Below are 20,138 nucleotides of genomic sequence, written 5' to 3'. Positions count from 1 at the left end.
CAAAAGCTTTAAGTAGAGGAGCAAAGGAGTGTGCTTGGAATCAATAGAAGACAACCTGAACAGTGCTTATACTGTTCATCTGACCACACACTTTGCTTAAAAAAAAAATATTAGAGCATCACTAAAATATGGCACACAAATCTTTTGCAAAACAGACCAAAGGAGTGTCTGCAGCCCTAACTACTCTCAAATCTCCATATCTTATAGAAATTTCACTTCACTCTGTTTTTCATACACTCACTTTTAGCATTAACTATATACATACTCCGATCATCTTGCCACACAGAAGCAGTATCCTGAACTTCAGATTAAAAACTGGTGATGCACTGAGAGAGCAGTTTTATGTAATCATACTAAATAGCCCATGCTGCATCAATTACTTTATTTGGCATCTGACCGAGAGCTGCAGTATGGGGTCAGACACATGTGCAAACACTGACACATTAAACTCTTGTGGAGATCACAGAGCCTGTCTGCTACGTGAAACCTGAGAAAAAACTCGAGTGAAAACAGCATCAGGCGTGTATGTTTGACTCCATTTCTAATTACACATTGATTTATATACCTTATGTCTCTCAAGACAGCAGCCAGTAACACATAGACAACACTCATTCAGAATCATACAGTTACATTATTGACAGAAAACTTACTTTTTAAAAAGGTCTTTGTCCAGCATGACACCATCTGAAGTTGTCTGAAGAGTCAGTCTTAACATATCCATGCACTCTTTCAATCGAGGGTCAGATGTACGTAATCCTGTAGATTTGAGTGCCTGTTACAATAAAACAATAATTACTAAAGGGAAAAGATATGCTATTACAATCAAATTATCTACTGCTTGGTGTTTTTATCACTGTAAGACACATCTGCCACTGCATTATCAACACAGACATTTTGACACCTTATTGATCCTTTGGCCCTTCTGGCTGCATTTTATGTCAAAGCATTAATGTAATTTGAAATTCACAGTGGTCTGACTACATTTTACAAAAGTACAAATACTATCCAACCCTGCCATAGGCACAAATGCTTTCAAGTATGCTCCTTTGCACATCAAAGAAGTGGATAATAAAAATACACTTATTCTTTTACTTAGCTACAGAAACAGTATTAGGGAAAAAATAGTTACACTCCTTCCCACAGCCAAACATGTATAACAGAAATTCTTTGCTTTGCATTCTTGCATTTCAAATGTAAAATAACCCTGCAGTAGCCACCTTTCATACAGCACTCTGGAACAGTAAACTTACAGTTATGAATTTATGAACTGGTATTTTTTCTTGTCCTTCTGCAATAGTATAGAAAAGTAGATCTTCTAAGCTAGGAAGGAGACCTTGCTTCATTTTACTGGAAAAAAAAGAAAAAAAGAAAGAAAAAAGCAACATTATTTTACTGCCTATTTTTATTTACACACATTTTTGCATTCTCAAGGAGACACATTTTCACTATCAATCTTACTACTACCAGTAATTTCAAAGGACACTTCTATCACTGAACACAAAGGTTAATTTGGCCTTCAGTAGGAAAAAAATGGTAATATAAAAGTACTGTACATAGATTTTACAACAGCAAACACTCTTAACTGAACACAATCATATATTTACTGTCATACACATATTGCTAAGATTATATTTATATTTTTGGGGGGAGCAGATTAATCACTTATCCCTCTTCTTGATGTTACAGAGGATAGATATGCTACTTGCAGAGAATAAATTACTTGTAACATTCAAAGACCTACGTGCCTCATCACAAAGTTGTAAGAACACACCGACCCAATTGTTTTACAGGCAAGAGAAGGAGATGGTGAATGTGCAGTACTTTCTTCAAAATGGTCCTGTTTTTAGAACTCCACAGAGGAGTCCTGAAGCCCCTGTGCTCCTGGAAGCTTATGTAAGGCACATCAGTTGCCGTGAAAGCAAGCAAAGCCATCTGCAGCACAACACAGACCCTGAACCAGCTCAGGCACCAGGAGCTGGGATTCTCATCACACATACTTAGCAAAGTAAACGTGCAGTGCAGATACACCTTTAATGGTCACTGTGCTTATCAGTGCAAACACACCAGCTCTCCAAGGATTCCAGGTGTTAGGTATTTCACTCTGAGATACACTGGCCCTATTACTGCAGTCTTTTTGTACCTTAATCTCCATTTTATGCAAAATCTGAAGGAAACCTACCCAACAAAGCACTGAGATTCCTGCCAGGACAGAAAGCTTTCCCTTAAAGTCTTTGGAAGTTTATAGATTTAACCTATAAAAAGTTCTGCCTTTCCCTGATATTCCAAAGCATCCTGAAGCAGGCACGAGCCAAAGTCTGTACTCAGCTCTTTACACTTCCCCCAGAAGTATGGCATCGTAGCACACAGCTGGAATGGGCACTTCCAAACTGCCAGGGGCAGCAAAAGCAAAGGGATTCGGATCAGTTCTTTTAGTCCTCTGAAGCACCCAGGTTTGTTTGTAGACAACACAGTTTAGAGAAAGACAACGTTCTGACGTCTGATAAGCAAAACTAAATACAATCAAAAAACAGTTCTCCAGCAAATGCACACATTAACTAAAATGCAGAGTATGAAGTCTTGCATTATTTTAGCCACCAGTTTCAAAGGTCAATCTTATAATCTAATAATATGGGCAATACTGTATTAGGTAAAAGTTATTGCCTGAAACTAGAATGCTCAGTGGCAATTAATGTATTTTTATACATTTATGCATGTGTGTAGGTCCAAATTCTAGTCACTGAAGTTTTCACTAGATTAGTAATTCTTTGAATAACAGAACTCAGAGTTATAGGGACAAAAATAAAATGCTACAACTAAGCACAGACCCCAGGTAGGCCAATTCACTCTTACAGACTGATGTTTAATCCTCTTTCCTCTCCCAATAATTAAAGAAGTCAGATCTATGATTATTTTAAATAAAAATCTGATTATATCCAAATACACTTTTAGATTTAAGACAACCTCTAGATTGCCCTTGCCTCCCTTCTTCCCTCATAACTAGCTGTGAAAGCCAGTAGTAAAAAAATATCACCTCTCATTTTCCAATTTAAAACACTGTACTTACACATAAGAACAGAAGACAGCTTTATAAGCCAACAGAACTTTCCTTGTCTTACAGCCTGGATTTTTTTTTTTAAATTATGCTGGCTGACTAATGCACAGACAGGCTGGCAATTCAACCAACACAAACGCTTGCAACTACCTCAAATTACTGAGTGTCCCTTTTCCTTCCACGCAGCACATTTCACCTCCAATCTTCTGAGAACAGTGTGTCCAGTCAAGCCAACAGAACCAGAACTACCCAAGGCACCAATAAAAGCTTCACCCTGTGTTCTGCATCTTAACTCTGCAGGTACCCAATTCTAAAAGTTAGGCTACACCCCGATATCCCCACCACTTACACAAAGCATTTAACTAAGCTCCCCTAAGTGTCAAGATTCCAGGCTTTAAGGAACATCACTGGACTGCTGAAGGTCTGGCAGAGGAAACTTTTCTATTTCACTTTGGCAAAACAAGCCAGCAAACACACTGTGAAATTTTAACTGATTACCTATTTAATTGGACATTTTTGAGCACTTAGTCAGAATTTTACAGCTGTCCCAAGTATGGAATTTCTATCTGAAAAGGTGCAGAAAAACACTTCACACATTTGACCAAGATTTTATCGACCTCTTCGTAAGATTTTACACAGCATAAAATCTCTTGACATGGTTTCCATGTCTCTTACATCTGCTGCTGTTCAGTATTGGGTCACTCAGCCTAATTAAACAATGGATCTGCACTGACTACCAAAGTAAAGAGGATGACATTCAATATATTTACAGAAAAATTCCTTTTTGTCAAATAGTCCATCTTTTGATAAAGTTTATCAGCTAAATAGAGGTGAAAAGGCTTGCTCTGCAGTTTATCAGATCAGTGATGCCAGTAACTAATATTTGCTTAACCTAAAAGATGTGTGTTTTGGCACCATGAATACACTTAGCAAGATAATTCCATTCAGCACATGTAAAAAGCTGCTTTTCAGGTCAGGGAACTTGCAATTTTCACAGTCAAATTAAGTGGAAATTCCAGTTTACCTGATTTCATGAATAAAGATTTTTGATACTTACTTCCCTTCTTTAAAAAAAATAAATAATTAAGCACCAGACTATTATACAACTACACTTCTTTGATCGTATTCTAATCTGTGGACCACAATACTGGTGGATGGTCCACACTGCTCTTTAAATACAAAGAAAAAAAGAACATAGGAATCCCAAGCACAAGGTCTTTGCAGTATGTATCATTCCTTCCTTCAACTCTTCTTTTGCATCAATACCATGCTAACAACCAGACTCCAGGGAGGATTTCATTTTAACAAATGCTGAATTCTAATTTCTACAACAGAAACAAGATTAGATTTCAAATACTGTGAAACATTGCTACTTTCTACTTCAAGACATAACTGCCAAAATGCAGACCAGGATTTACAGAACAACAAATGATATACAGATATGATATTGCTAATAATAGTTTTAGGCTCATTATTAACCATCAGGCAAGGGTCATAAAAATATGAGGTCACAATTACTGTCACAAACAATGGTCCCTCAGGGATCTGTTCTGAGACCAGTGCTGTTTAACATCTTCATCAGTGACACAGATAGTGGAATCAAGTGCACCCTCAGCAAGTTTGCTGCTGACACCAGGCTGAGTGGTGCAGTGGACAAGCCTCAGGGATGGGATACTATCCAGAGAGAACCGGACAAACTCAAGAAGCTTGCCCCGGTATGAACGCCATGAGGTTCAGTAAGGCCAAGTGCAGGGTTCTGCACCCAGGTCAGGGTGAACACTGGTAACAACACAGGCTGGGGGATGGATGGATTGAGATCAGCCCTGCTGAGGACTTGGGGGTGCTGGTGGATGAAAGGCTGGACATGACCCAGCCATGTGCACTCACAGCCCAGAAAGCCAAACGTGTCCTGGGCTGCATCCAAAGCAGCGTGGGCAGCAGGTCAAGGGAGGGGATTCTGCCCCCATACTCCACTTTGTTGCCACCCCACCTGCAGTGCTGCATCAAGCTCTGGGGTCCCCAGTACAGGAAGGACACGGACCTCTTGGAGCAGGTCCAGAGGAAGGCCACTAAGATGATTAGAAGGATGAGCACCTCTCCTATGAGGTAAGGCTGAGGGAGTTGGGGTTGTTCAGCCTGGAGAAGAGAAGGCTCCTGGGGTACCTCATTGTGGCCCCCTTCATAAAGGGGGGTCTATAATAAAGATGGGTACAGACTTTTTAGCAGAGAGTGTTGTGACAGGACAAGGTATAATGGTTCTAAACTAAAAGAGGGCAGATTTAGATTAGCTATAAGGAAGAAATTTTACGATGAGGGTAATGAAATGCTGGAACAAGTTGCCCAGAGAGGTGGCAGATGCCCCACCCCCAGAAACATTCAAGGTCAGACTTTACGAGGTTCTGAGCAGCCTGATCTAGTTGAAGATGTTCCTGCTCATTGCAGAGGAGACTGGACTAGCTGACCTTTAATGGTCCCTTCCAACTCAAACTATTCTGTCATCCTCTGAAAGCTGCAAAGGCTGCAAACCACAGTCAGCAGCTACTCTACATAAAACGGGCACTTTGAAGAAGTTGTCATCATACTACAGACAAATGTCTCCAACCAAGAGATACAAACACTTGTCAAGTCACTAAATAACTACTTTCTGTACCCTTGCACAGTGAGACACTGATCCAGTAGCAGCGGTGGGTAACTGTTTACCCAAGAACTTACCAAGACTCAAGAAAAAACTATGTATTTATAAACTTAGATCAAAGATAGACATGTTTAATAGATATCAAAGTGTTTATGGTAAAACCAAGAACTGTTGCTTCAAAACCTTGGACTCTACTGGAGTTATGAAAGGTCTAATGAAAGTGCACTTCTAACAGTTTTTTGCATCTCTGAGTATTCCATACTCCAACAGGAGTACCAGTTAAATGAACCACTGCCTGGTTACTACAGTAATTCCTCTGGAATCTGGTTTGGCTGCAAAAGCCAAATTTATTTTTAAAGGTATCTCCAGAATTCATGTCTGCCCTTAAAAAAGAGCACTACCACTCCCTTGTCATGAAAAAAAAAATTAATAAAACACTTTTTTATTCATTTTGCTATATTCCACATACTAGTACCAACCACTACTGCAATTTAGTATAAAAAGTTAGCAATTTAGCTTTTAAAAGTTAAGGTCGCTCACATTTTGCTCCTCCCTGTCACCTTAATCAAGGCCTTTGCCATTTAGAAGTAGCTTATACAAAGATAAAATGTTTGATCCTTTTCCTGTCCAGCGTGAGGTGAACAATGCACACTTATTCCGAAAGTAAAAGTAAACACTGCACAATTATACTGAAAGTAGAAGCAAACACTATTAAATATAACACGAGGACACTGCCAGGATACTGTGTTTTAATAACTCAGGCATGAACACAGATATGAGTGCATTTTAATCCAGGGTCTTCATTAATTAAATTTACCAGTCTATGACCACTCTCAGTTTAAGCTCCATTATTTTTTCTCTCCAAAATATATTAAGTTTCAGTTAGATACACAGTGTGAAGGCTGGATAGCAGGGATAAGGAGGTGGTGATGTTTTGGAAAAAATGCACAAGGGGATCTGGTTATGCAATGGGATACTAGTTATTTCATCAGCCACAGACCTCATAAATTATTCCCTCTATGAGGAATTAAACTGTTCTAAATTTCTGCATAGTCTTTGCACAAAACATTTTAGGCGTTCACTTGCAACTCCTACTCTCTGTAACAAGGACTGTCAGGTAAGGAAACATGTAATAAAACCTTAGTTCTACCTTTTGACACTGTGAGTTATTCCAGTATCCTAGAACTTCAAGACGAAATAGAGAAAAATAATCCCTCAACACTAACAAGCAAAAAAACAAAGTGTAAAAAGGACTACTGCCCTTCTAGCTGGGTCCACAAACCATTAGCCTAACACAACTCACATGTTAGATACTCCAGGTGGCAAAGTGCTGGAATCAGCAGAATACAGAGACTGCACTGACTTAGCCCAGTTGACAACACAGTCCAGAAACCTGTCTTTTGAAGAACTTCCCTTTTCTTCTGAACCCTGTACTCTGTCTTAATATAGCAATGATTTCCACATGTAACGTACCACTTCCTAATGCTTAAGGAAGATTTTCATAGTTCTGCATTAAGAAAAATACAAATGAAAGTATCCAGCAGCCTGACTAATTAATGTGCCACCAGGAATTCCTGCACAGCCTGAAATGAAAAGAAAGTTTCCAGTTTTTTCCTTGTTCATAACTATATGCTAGACGTTTTACAGATTTTCTCCTTGTTCTTTTCGCAGTAAAGCTCAAAGAACAAGCACCTGACTTTCAAATATACCCTTTTGTCAAAAATTATTAAAAGTGTTTAACTGGTTTCTGACTACATAGCTTTACCACACATTAAAAATTATAGAACTTCCCTAATTGATGCTAGCTGTAGGAAGCTGGTAACAGCTCAGTTTAAGAAAATGTTACCTCTTCAATAAATCACCTCTGCAGCACCTCAAAAACTCACCACAGCTGGCATGTTGCTTTTTTTCCAAAGTTTTTAATGGTATTGTGTGTATTTCTTATTGAAAACGAGTGCAACCTTTATGAACCACACCTACCTGAGCCACAGCTGAATAATTTTTTGTTCCAAAACATTATGCACAGAGCCAATTCAAAAAGGAGACTTCATATTTGTTGAACAATAGTATAATACCCAAATGATTGTGCATTATACTGTACATGGTTACATAACCTGACATGTATGCATTTTTTAAGGCATCTGACAGCAGAAATTGTAAGTGATGCCTAAAGAAGGCTACACCCCATTAAACCAAGCTGAGCAGCTATGGCCTTTGCTGGGAAAAAGGGGAGAAGAACAAGGTGATAGTCTCCTTCCCCACCTGCCATGTTGAAAGAGTGCAAGTTCATGCTAAAAACAAACCCCACAAACCACAGCTCAAAAACAGAACTATTAACAAGCTAAGGACTGAAGCCTTCCTGACAGGCCTTGTGGAATCTTTTCCAGACTTCCTCTTAGCGTTAGACTAACAGAGGCTTTGCTCAGTGTAAAAACAAGGTACTCCTTTTTTGGCTCTATTTCTTCTGTCATCTGCTTTTTTTCATAAGCATAGCAAATTCTGGGAAAGCAGTTTGGGGTTAGATTTTAATTATGCCACCCCATACAGGATGCCTACAGGAGAGCCATGGGCCACATTTCAAACACACACAAAGGATGTGAGTCCTCACGGGGCTTGCAGTTAAGCTGTCAAACTTCTTTTAAAAGGTTTTCCGAGATACTAAATGCAGCCAGGTTCAAACAAGGAATGGGCAAACCGTCAGAGAGGGTGATAGGAAACGAACAAGACTTTCAAGAACTGCATAATGCTGAGGACTAACAGAGCAGAGTGCTTTGCCAAACCATTTACCTCATTATCATACTCTGTCCCTGGTACCCACTACCAGTCATTACCAGGGACAAAAACTGGAGCTGATGCATCTGTCCCTGACCTTTTTTTTAAAAGAATGTTTCAGGTCCTGAGTGGAAGAATATTAACTTCATAAGCATATACAGCCTTATCATTCTATTACCTGCACGTATCTTTGTCACTAAGGGACAAATAAGGACCTCTTGGCACGGACACACATCCTGCAGCACCTATGAATATCTGTACTCACCACCAACGGCTGGTAATATCTGTCCCTGGCTGCACTAGACCACAAAATCACGGAATTGTTAAGGTTGGAAGGGACCTCTGCAGACCATCCAGTCCAACCCCTTTGCCAAGGCAGGGTCACCTCGAGCAGGTGACACAGGAACGCGACCAGGTGGATGTAGACGTGGAGGAGACAGCGCTGCAAAACTTCCAAGGCAGCACTACGCACCACGTACCCTGCCTTTAATAATTAATGCAAGATGACACAGCTTTGCCTTCTCCTGGGAAATAGTTTTAGGCGAGTAGCAGCGCTAGACAGAACACCCTAGCGCACACCGCCTGCTCCGAGCCTCACATGGGTGGGAGGGACGCCAGGACAAGGGGACGCCCGGGACCCCAGGGAGCGGTGAGAGGAGCCCCGGGGGGCGCACACGCCCCCCGCCACGGGGCTGCCGCTTCCCTCCCGCTCCGAAGCCCGCCCGCCGTGACCGCGGCCGCCGGCGTAAGCTGGCCCGATGGACCCGGGGACCCCCGCGTCCCGCACCTGCCGGGGCAGCGCCCCGCCCAGCCCGCCCGGCCCGGCCGAGCCCTTCGCAGGCACCACGCGTGATGCCGGGAGGCGCGCGCTCACATGGCGGCCTCCGCATGCATCCCCGCGCCCGCGCGCCCCCTTCCGCACTCATTCTCCGCCGCCGCCGCCTCCGGCCACCTCCTTGCCGCCGTGGTTATTGTTTGTGCCCGCTGTCGGCGGGGGGCTCACCGTTGAGCCGCCGACGGCGCCTGCCGCCCCCTTCCCCCGCTCTCAAGGCTCCCTACGAGCGGTGCACAGAACCCCGCGCCGCCGGCAGCGCCGCCGGAGGCCGTCGGCGGCGCGGCTGCGGCGGGCTGTGCGCCGAGGGCGGCGAGCGGCGGCGGGAGGCGCCTGGTTGCCGACGGCGGTGCGTCCCGAGGCCGCGGCCCCGCCGCCGGCCGCCCCCGGCGGGTCGCGAGCAGCAGCAGCTCCCGAGCCACGCGCGGAAACGCCACAGCCGCATCATCCTGCGCCACCGCGCCGACTGGCCGCCCGGCCGCTCGCCGCGCCTCTCGCGCGCCCGCGCCCGCCCCCCGCCGCCTCCCATTTTGGCCGCACTCGGCTAACTGTCAGGTGGGCGCGCGCGCCCATTTGGCCAGCGGAGACGCCACTCTGGGGGCCCTTGCCACGCCCCCCCCGAGGCGTCGCGCGGAGCGAGCTCCCCAGCGGGCCGGTGCTGCGCGCCGGCCGCGGGGCGGGGGCAGCAGCGCCCCCAGAGGGCGGAGCCGGCGCGCTGAGGGGGCCGCGGGGCCGGTGCCGCCCTCCCTCCCGGCTCTCCTCCCTTCCTCTCCCTTTGCTTTCCTGCAGCCCTCCTTCGCTCTGCGACGTGTAAAGGCGTTGGGAGCGGGCTGTGGTGCGGCGGTGCCGGGTCAGGTTGCCATGGATATTGGCCATTTTTTTTTTTAAATTGTATGGTTTTGATTACGAACTGCAAGCGCCTCTGATGTGCGTGCAGGATCAGAGAATCACAGAATATTATTAATTGGAAGGGACCCACAGGGATCATCGAGTTCAACCCTTAGCCCTGTACAGGACATCCCCAAGAGTCACACCATGTGCCCGAGAGTATCATCCAAACACTCCTTGAGCTCTGTCAGCCTTGGTGCTGCGCCCACTGCCCTGGGGAGCCTGTTCAGTGCCCAACCACCCTCTGGGGGAAGAACCTTTTTCTAATATCCAACCTAAACCTCCCCTGACACAACTTCAGGCGCTTCCCTCGGGTCCTGTCACTGTTCACCACAGACAAGAGAGAAGGATGTGCAGGACCTGCATCAGCCACCCCATCCTGCCCACCAGGCACCCCAGGAAAGGGCTCAGGAAACAGGAGCCTGTTGGAAATACCCTCAGCAGGAACACTAGTTCCCAAATTGTTTGGGACAAATGCTTCTGGCAATGAGCAGAGCTACTAAGGGCTTTCCATGTACTTTCAATAAAAATGTAACTGCGCAGTCATTGCCAAAACTCATGGTGGAGGCTCTAAGTCTTGGTCAAATGTCTGAAGTTTGTTGTTTTTTTTTTTCTTAAACCAAGAAAAGCAAACCAAACAAACACAAAAAGACAGAAAACCACCTGGATGCCTAGGTGAACTGGGTGCAGCCATTCTTCATGTTCATCAAACATTTAGTCAGTGTGAAAATGACCCATAGTAGTGCAATGCTAAAGGCCAAAGTGGGAAGAGCAGCAGAAAATAACTACAAGGCTTCAGCACAAGGTGTAAATGTCACTCCTTATATACACTCAAGCTTCTGTCACAGCTGCCAGTACATAGCATTTTAAAAGTCACAGATTTTGCAGTTAGTTGGTGAAACTCTTTGCTCTCATAACCAGTTGCTAAATTTGTCCTAGATGAGTACAAATCTATATTAGTAAATTGTATCCATTATGGGTAACAGTAGAAGCAGAGATCTCTTGTCATCCAACTTCATCAGTAATGCCAATGTGCAAACCAGCTTTTAAATTGTCCCTGGTCTTCTCACTTTCTGAGCAAATGTAAATACTTATGGAGCTGTGAGTCTAATACTGCTAAATATCCTTGTGAATAATTTCCCCATGCGCTGAGGTTTATTTCTTCTGGTATGTTTATTATGTTTGGCAGAGGTGGGTGCGGTTAAGTTATAGTTCTGAGTTAAAATGATCTTGCTGCACACATTATTGAAAGTGTTTTACTCTGAGGATACTGATATTTTGTTTTCCAAAACCCCTTCGACTGAAAATTCCAGCTGTCTAGGTGTAGTAAACTGCTCTTATAGACCCCCATAAAACAGAGAGGGTTTTGTTACCCATTTTCCATGCACTCTGAGATAATCACAAATAGACACTGAGAATAGCCTTTGCTTATGCTTATACTTACACCAGAGCACAAATACCCACAGGAGTTCCCTATGCTAATATATTGTCACGACAGCCATGAGGGATTTTGGAAGCACATTTAAAGATAGCTGATAATCTATGCCTATAAAATGAGTCCCCACGCACCAATGGTTTTTCTTCCCACTGAACAAGGAAACTTGAAATACCAGTGTGGGATGTGTAATCTTGTGCTGCACTTACTTCACATACAAAAATGCAAAGTACCTACAATTCTCACATACTTATTACGTTACCTATAATATTTCCTGGAACTAATTTTGGATTTCCATTTGCTAAGTCTTTTTTGGCAAGCCAATATGCCTCTTTTATCCTGCCACCCAATAATAATATTTCTCATTTTTAAAATTCCGTTATGTAAAATACTCTAAAGATAGAAGTCTCTCGAGCACCTTTTCCACTCTCTTTACAGAGGCTGCTGCTGTAAGACCAGAGACAGCGAGCACGCTTCCAGGATGTGCTAATTCCAGGTCGCTAACTGAACACACAGTTCTGCAGACACTATAAGATTCCCTGATGAATTTTAGTCCCAAGGTGTTTTTCTGGTGTTTAGCCATGACCTGGTACAAAATTCATGTAATTCATCTCTTGTACTGCAGTGGGGGAAGAAGTGGAAGAAGGCAAAATGTAATTGTCTGGATCTTTCCTTTTAGTGTTCCAGTTTGTGTTCAAAACATTGCAGATAAGGAGGTGAGAAGGAAAAGAAAAAGCTAGTACATTCACAAAAATGTTTTCCTCTCGTAAGAGTACCGCGTGCTACACATTCTTGACCCTACAGGAACTCTTTAATTTTACCCACTTCCTTTTTTTTCTGCTTTGTATGCTATTGCCTCAATCCTTCATATAACCTTTTAGTATTACCTTCACATCAGTTGCCTCCCGATACAAGTATTCTTCAATAAAGCTTTTCTTAAAATTCACTTAAAGAAATTAATCCTCAACTTTGCTCCCTGGAAATTCCCTTGTGTGTGTTTTAGCTCTTGAGGGCAGAAAAGGCAAGTTGCTCTGTGTGGGGGACTGCAAACACGCAGCTTGGGAACAATGTGAAATGATAAATATAGTTTCAGATCCACAAAGTTCAAGGGCAATAGTGACTCATTCCCTATTCTGAGAACTTTTGCTGCATAATTCAGGCCATCACTCCTTGCTCCTACTATGACTAAGCCTGAGACACTTCACCCAGTGATTCTCTCCCCTCCTCCCAATGGCACAGGTATACCAGCGAGTCTTAATCTAAAAAGAGATTTTTTTTTAAAATTTTAAAATAAACCATAAGAAACATAGTAAAAATAGCATCAGAAATAGAGCCATTTGCTTGTGAAAAGTATTACACATTAAACCTGTTAAACCAACACTGATTTTTGTTTTGATCCAGATATTAGACTGGGCCTTCCTATATTCCAGTGAAACCCTCTTTAGACTTTCCCCTTGAACAGAGTGATGTTACTTGTCTCTTTGTAAAGAGAAGACACACCATCTGTTCTGCCATTCTGGGTTTCACACAGTATCCCAAGAGAAAGAGAAAATTACAAAATGGTTTCCAACATAGCTCAAAGAAATTTGAAATTAAAATTCCCGATAGCTTTTGATTTGGTTACACAACCAACCACAAGCCAATTATTCTCTTTTTAATTTCCACAACTATACGTGTTCTTTTGTAAGACAAAAATTATGAGAATTTAAGACAAGGTTCTTCTGTAAAGAAAAAAAGAAAAAGATCTTTTAAATAGGCTTTTTTAAAATTTTTTTAGTATTTCCCTTAAGCTGTACTGTAGCAAAAAGTCCTAGTATATCCCTCTAAAAATAATCCATATTTCAAAGGTTTTCCTTTCTAAAAAGGGCATAGCAGTGTTAATCTCCTAGGAGAAAGGGCTCTGAAAAGCAGGTGGAAGGAGGTCTCCCCAGTTCAAGCACATACACTGATAACAGCTTTCAGGAAGGTTAAATCCTCCCATCAGATCAGCAGGGCAGATCTCAGATAAGCAGCAGAAATTAAGGATTATCTTGACTACGACATGAACTGTTTACTTTGCTATTTTAAATGGTTATGTTGGCTCCATTTCATTTGTTGCTGGGTAATGCTTTCCAAAAGAGAGCTAAGGACCAGATACCACTATTATCTATTCCAGCATTCTACTGATTCCAGCAGCAGTTCCTAAAAATATTTTTTTTCTTTTGTGAGGCTAACTTGCTGCACATTTGGGTAACATTTTGATACTGATTCAAATGAAAAGTAGTCAGTCACAGGAAACATTCCCCCTTGGATTGTACAGAGGATACGGAACAGCTTCCTCTGAGCACAGAAGCATGAGCAGTAAATGGTTACTATTTAATCTAAGAAAATGAAGTTTCAAATGTCTAGCAATTATAGCTCAGAAAACCAACAAGAAGGAAAACATTCAGAGGATTTAACTGGAAGGTAATAGTTGAGGGAGTGACCCCAAATGACAAGCAAAAAAATAAAATCAAAAATACCCTCCCTGTTGTAGTGCACTGATGAGTCCATAGTTCGTTTCTCGTCACTCACATTCCAGGCAAACGGGGAAGTGACTAATTAAATCAAAGGGAAAAATATTTGGAGGATTTGCTGAGAATGACATGAAGAGAGAGTACAAGAGCCTGGGAGATTCCTAGCACAGTTAACAGACAATATATCATATGTTCTAGTGTATATAACAGAGCAAGCAAATCACAGAAGTAGGATTATTGAGGATGATCTGCAAAGACTGGCACAATTTTTTCCTTTTACTCTATTTGTTAATTTGTTTCCTTTCATTTTGGTCGGTGAGACAGCACCATCATTCCTCATGCTTATTATCAGTCATAGCATATTTCAGATGTAAAATTCTTTGCACATCAGAACATTCACCTTCAGAAGCCAACAGTTTACCTACCAGAGAAGTATTCTCTGCTGCACCCAGCACACTGCATATTATTTGCACTATAATATACCTAAATCATAGTGTTACATACCCCATGCATTCCTCCCACAATCATATTTAATGCTTAATTCGAATGACATCTCTCAAACTGCAGTCCAGCTCTCGATACTACAGGAGGCCACGGAGTGGAAGCAAATTTGGATCTTCTGTTTGTGTTCCTGATCCTCGAATATTAGCTTGGTAACCTCGTGCAAGCAAATAGAAACAAGCGACAACATCGTCTGACTGCTCCATCATATCCCAGATGTCTGTGGTGAGCATGTATGAGAGAGATCAGGGGAGTTCATGAACTCATGTCTCGCTGCTCTTGAGAATGGACACATAAAATCGGTGCCTGCGTTGAGCGAAGGTCGGAGCACTTGGGCTGACCAAAACCAGGCTCATCATGTACAAAGCTCCACTGCACCGGGTGATCTCTGGCTGACCATTAACATCTCAGTACCTAAAGGGGCCTACAGGAAAGATGGGGAGGGACTTTCTACAAGTGCATGCAGTGACAGGACAAGGGGGAATGGCTTCAAACTGACAGAGGACAGGTTTAGATTAGATATGAGGGAGAAATTCTTCACTGTCAGGGTGGTGAGGCACTGGCACAGGTTGCCCAGAGAAGTTCTGGATGCCCCATCCCTGGCAATGCTCAAGGCCAGCTTGGATGGAGCTCTGAGCAACCTAGTCTAGTGGAAGGTGTCCCTGCCCATGCAGGGGGAGTTGGAATGAGATGATCTTTAAGGTCCCTTCTAATCCAAACCATTTTATAATTGTATGATCTGCATGTGCCACCCCAGCCCTGAATTGATGGATAAGCCAGTCTGTGCTGCAGCCACCCCTCATCCTAAACTGGTTACTTTCACCTCTGAGTTCCAGCACCATAAGAAGACACTTGGAGAGGTGCAGTCTTGCAGGCAAAGGCATAAAAGTGAATCCTGTTTAATGGTCCCATGTAAGAAAAGCCTTGGTTTTACCCTTTCACAAATTCAGGCTGAAATTGCTTGTGGCCCCCCTGTAGAAGCTTAAGCTTAATAGAACAGCCAGGCTTAGGAGCAGATCTACCCAGCCTGGAGAAAAACAACAAAAAACAAGCTAAAATCAAGCAAGCAAAACAAGCAGTCAGACTGTAACGGAAACTGTCTCATTGTAGGTGGTAATCCAAACAGTTTAAAAGTCTCCAACCTCCAGAAGGCTCCTCTGGAGTACATAGAAACCGCTCTGATCAGGTAGAGGATATAACGCCAGCACCAACAAAATCCTGAAATGGCAAAACTAGCTCTGAAATGGCAAACTAGTCAGCAAAACCACATTTTTTTTCCTGCCTTGATATTTTTGACACCCTCTCATTTCTGCAGCTGCACTGAGGGAAGAGGAATGTACACTTCAGGTGATTTGGTCCTCAGCCATCCTTTGCAATTGCCATGAGTTGCAGGTCTCCTTGTAAGTTGCAAGACTGTTTATGTCTCCTGTTGACTTAAAAACAAACGGTCCCATAAAGACTAATGGGAAAACAGACAATGTTTCTTAATTCTTGAAGGATGTAACCTTGAAAGATTTCCCTCCTCCTCCCACATCTAAATCTCCCTTTATAAACATGTAACTTTCTTAAGGAGGTGAAAGGGAGAAAGACCAGCAGCACTTCCAGTAGCACACAGTGTACCATCACACTCCAAGGGTGAGTTAATGTTTAGACAAGGACTTTTGAACATTTCCACAACAGTAGGCCAGGGGACTGAAGATCTGAAAAACTGGATCCAAAGATTTAAAAAGTAAAGCAATCAAGGTTGTAAAATAGCCTGGATTGAGCATGTGTTTTTTGCTAATAACAAATAACACTGGTCTAGTGCTTAAACATGTGTGTATTCATCCTAAATTCCAAGGAGACAAACATGCAAAATTTTTGTACGGCATTTTTGGTGCATTTGAAATATTCGTGAAAGTCCAATATTTGTGCTTCTTTAGAGTTAACTGCTGGCACAGAACTTCTTCACATCATCTTTAACTGCTTCATAATGCTCCATCTTTTCAGTCAGGGCTTGAAACAACTCTCACTAAAGTCAGGAGTTGATGGGAAAATGTACAAGAAAAGAAACTCTACCTTTTAAGTAGTATTTTTAGCCCTTAGCATAGTTTCCATAGCAGTATTAGACCCAATTATTTGGGCTTTTACCTCAACTGACTGGGTTGTGCTATTGAAATTGGTAGTGTTTCTAACATTACATGATCTCTGGTGGCAACATCACTCATTCCCACACACATGCCATGGCTTGTCACTCCCTCACAGCTGTCCTGAGACAACTATTGAACTGGATCACACTGTAAAACACATAAGTGAAACAACCTGGGTTACAAATTGACAGGTCATCATTCTCTTTTTTGAGAAACAGGAATTTGACATAATAAGTCTGTGAAATATGTCTCAAGGTGCTTTGAATTTAGACATGTAGGATGGTGCAAAGAAAGAACAGCAGCCAAGAAATGCTGATAATTTTGTTTCTCTCTGTATACTTGGCCTTGTACCACAGGAAAGGGATGTTGTCAGACAACAGACTTCACAGCCTTCCTGTCATGGGCAATTTTTAAACGATGACCAAGTGCTTGGATATTTGGAATATTTAGATAAAGTTTCACCTGATTCCTTGATCAACGAACAGAGCTTCAGGCAATTAGATATCCCTATAATGAAGCATGAAGCCAAACCAGTTGCCTGTCTGGATAATACAGTTATATTGATTTTAGGAGGAAATATAAGCAGTTCTGAAATTACTAGACCATCCCCTATTCTGCCACATACTTGTACAAAAAGTAACCTTGTAATACCCTACACTGATCACTCAAGACATCATGGACTTAGTTTGAGAACAAATCTAATACACCCTATTGGTAGTCCGTTCCATAGGAACTTCTGTGTTGTCTTCGGGCTCTTTGCTACATGTTAGACTAAAGTCTCATTGGACACTTGAGGATCAGCTCTGCTAAAACAATGTCAGAGAATGGTGGCACAGCTGAGCAATTCAGCTGTGGTAGGGAGGATATTTTGGGCTAAAAATACTTGAAGGCAACAAGTGAAAAATGAACTATGTTGAGTATTTTGGGCCAGAAGGTGTGCAGAACAGACACATGTAATTATTCACGTGTCTGTGGTTAGGAAAACATCATCCAACCACCTTTCTGTTTCCTCCCCAGCTTTGGCTTACTGCATCATGGCTGCAGCAGAGTTACAAACTCTCAAGATAGGGCACGTGTCTTCCTATTAGTCATGTTTAATCAAGAAGTTACATTTGTTTCATGTCTTGGACTTTCATTATGTGTATTTTGATGTAATTCTTCTATTCAGTTTTTCTTACCTTGTACATTTCTGCAAGTTTTTCCTCTGGTTATCCACCTTCAAAAAGTTGTGTCTCTGTCTTTTGATCAATATACTGTAATAGAGAAAGCATAATCTAAAAGGAAAAAAAAAATAATTTAAATATTGACTCATTTTGTTCTGCTTTGTCTGTTACATTGTTTGATATGTCAGCATATTTTCTTAACAGTAGAGGTGAATTCAGAGTTGAAAAAGCACAAGCAGTAGAATGTATTGCCTCTTTACATAACAATATGATTGAAGAGAAAGGTCAGAAGTGCTCAGCAGAGCTTACTTAACTTGCCTTGGTGTAAAGCCAAATAAATTCCACCCTTTGAAATAAAAAGTAATTCTTGAACTACCAGTAGCTGTTAATGATTACTAGAACTGGAAATAATCAATCAAAACCACATGCTTGTGAGTAATAATCTTCTAGAAACATCCTGAATATAGAGATTATACTCTTTATTTAACAGATAAGAGGGAAAAGGTTAATTTACATCTCAATACTAATTTGAGTAGTGAGAACTATTAACTTATGAAGTTAATGAGCTGAAACATCCACCAGCTCAGTCCAATGACCCTGTACTTTGGGAAAAGCAGAAGGATGTGTGTGGTGGAACGCTGCTGATTATTTCCTAAGGATTTGGCCAGGTTTTGGATGCCTGGCACACCCCAGCCAAATGGCATTCAGCCCTGCTCAGGATAAGTGGTTGTATAGAAAAAGAAAACCATGAGGAACAGTGCTCTTCCCACATAGTGGTTCTGAAAAAAATTGGTAGCCTTTTTTTGCATCCCCAAATAGATTGCACAGAATTGGCTCCAACACTCTTGAATAAACATTACAGGGAGGAGAAGAAGAACGAGCACCTTTAAAAGCCATGCTTTTCTGCCTGCTTATTTCTGTCCCTTGCACGCTTCTAGTGTTCAGGCCACATTTTTTGGCACACTGAGACTTGTAGCTTAAAAACCAGAGGAGCGTTGTGTGCATGAGATGAAGGGTAGAAGCAGTATGGTCACCAGGCAGCTGTCACCCAGACACAGAGTCACAAGCCAGTTCAGAAGTTCAGTACTGCTGAAACTCGATGTTGTTGGAATTGCTGTGCTCCAAAACCAGCAACAGCAGAGCAGACTGGCTTCAGCTTGCCCGTAGCAGGACAGAGCTAGTTTCTCCCTACCTCTGTTACCTACTGGTGTTCTCAGTTCAAGGGCGTGGGTAAGAGGCAGCTTTACTGCAGAAGTTACAGGTGTAACCTTTGAGCGTCTGTTTCAGAGTTCAACTATAAAGTCAGCTGCATCTTCCACCAGCCAGAACTCAAACTGCTTAACCTTCAACTCTCAGAGGTTTTAAGATCAGGGCTGCAAATGAATAGCGAAGATTATTCCCAAAAGGGCTGGCACTCTGTTACACGTTATCTTGAAGCAGAGTGAGAGGAAGGATACCAGGGTGTTCTCTCTGGAGCAGAAAGGGATCTTCTGGGTAAGAGTCAGTCCACTGGGTCAGGTCTGCAGGTGTGCAAAGGCCATGTGATGCCCCAAGAGAGAGGTCATTTGTATAAAGGCCTTCCTCAAAGGTGTCACAAAGCTGTCCACTGAAGACAGAAAGAGAGCTAGGTGCTTTAATGCTTTAGAATTGGGCTGCATGAGAATTAAATGATTCTTAACTAATTCACTCTTCCTTCCTAAAGAATTACATATATTTTAACCACATAATAATAAAGTGACAAGAAGAGAGAAGTGATGAGGAATGATGCTACTGGTAACCATGAGCTTTTTAACAAAGCTAATTAGTTTTGGATTTATGAAAAAAAGAAAAGTCTAAGTTTTGTAAGTGATTCTGTAAAGATGAACTATGCCATATTCTACTAAAAAAAGTCTAGAACTCAGTGCACGCTTACACAGAAGAGTGGCCATTTAAAGAGGTATTTTTTTACTAAGCAAATAATCTGTTTATTCTCATTGTTGTGAACCTCTCTGGTTTTAAGTCTTGTTAGTGCACCAGATTGCACCTACCTGTGCGTGGGAAAGGTTTCTTTCCGTAGCATTTGATGCATCCCCAGCAGAATTGTCTACGGCACAGTATACGGTAGTGGCAATGCCAATCTGTCCCGCACTTGTGCGACACGAGGCAGCACACGGAAGCAGCGGTCCTGGCACGGACACAGCTGCCGGTGCTCTGCCTGCTGCCCTGAACAGCAGGAAGACGGGCGTTAGGAGCTGGT

At 42.4% G+C, this 20,138-nt stretch overlaps 1 protein-coding gene across 2 annotated transcripts in view; it reads right to left on the bottom strand.

Annotated features, from left to right (window-relative positions):
• GLS (glutaminase) overlaps positions 1-14,633 on the bottom strand; it is a 63,410-nt gene extending 48,777 nt beyond the window's left edge. For both annotated transcript variants that reach the window (XM_018071709.2, XM_025895014.2), the window contains exons 1-3: positions 14,614-14,633; positions 1,251-1,347; positions 651-772 (exon numbers count right to left, since the gene is read on the bottom strand). In XM_018071709.2, coding sequence (XP_017927198.1) covers positions 651-772; positions 1,251-1,347; positions 14,614-14,618 — 224 coding nt within the window. In that variant the 5' untranslated portion in view covers positions 14,619-14,633. The remainder of the gene's footprint in view (positions 1-650; positions 773-1,250; positions 1,348-14,613) is intronic.
• Between the last annotated feature and the right edge of the window lie 5,505 nt (positions 14,634-20,138).

This window comes from Manacus vitellinus, unplaced genomic scaffold, assembly GCF_001715985.3.
Source record: "Manacus vitellinus isolate BGI_N305 unplaced genomic scaffold, ASM171598v3 scaffold_20_pilon, whole genome shotgun sequence".
Lineage (NCBI taxonomy): Eukaryota > Metazoa > Chordata > Aves > Passeriformes > Pipridae > Manacus > Manacus vitellinus.
The sequence above is the reverse complement of the archived record's forward strand: the minus strand, read 5'-3'. Positions and strand labels throughout refer to the sequence as shown.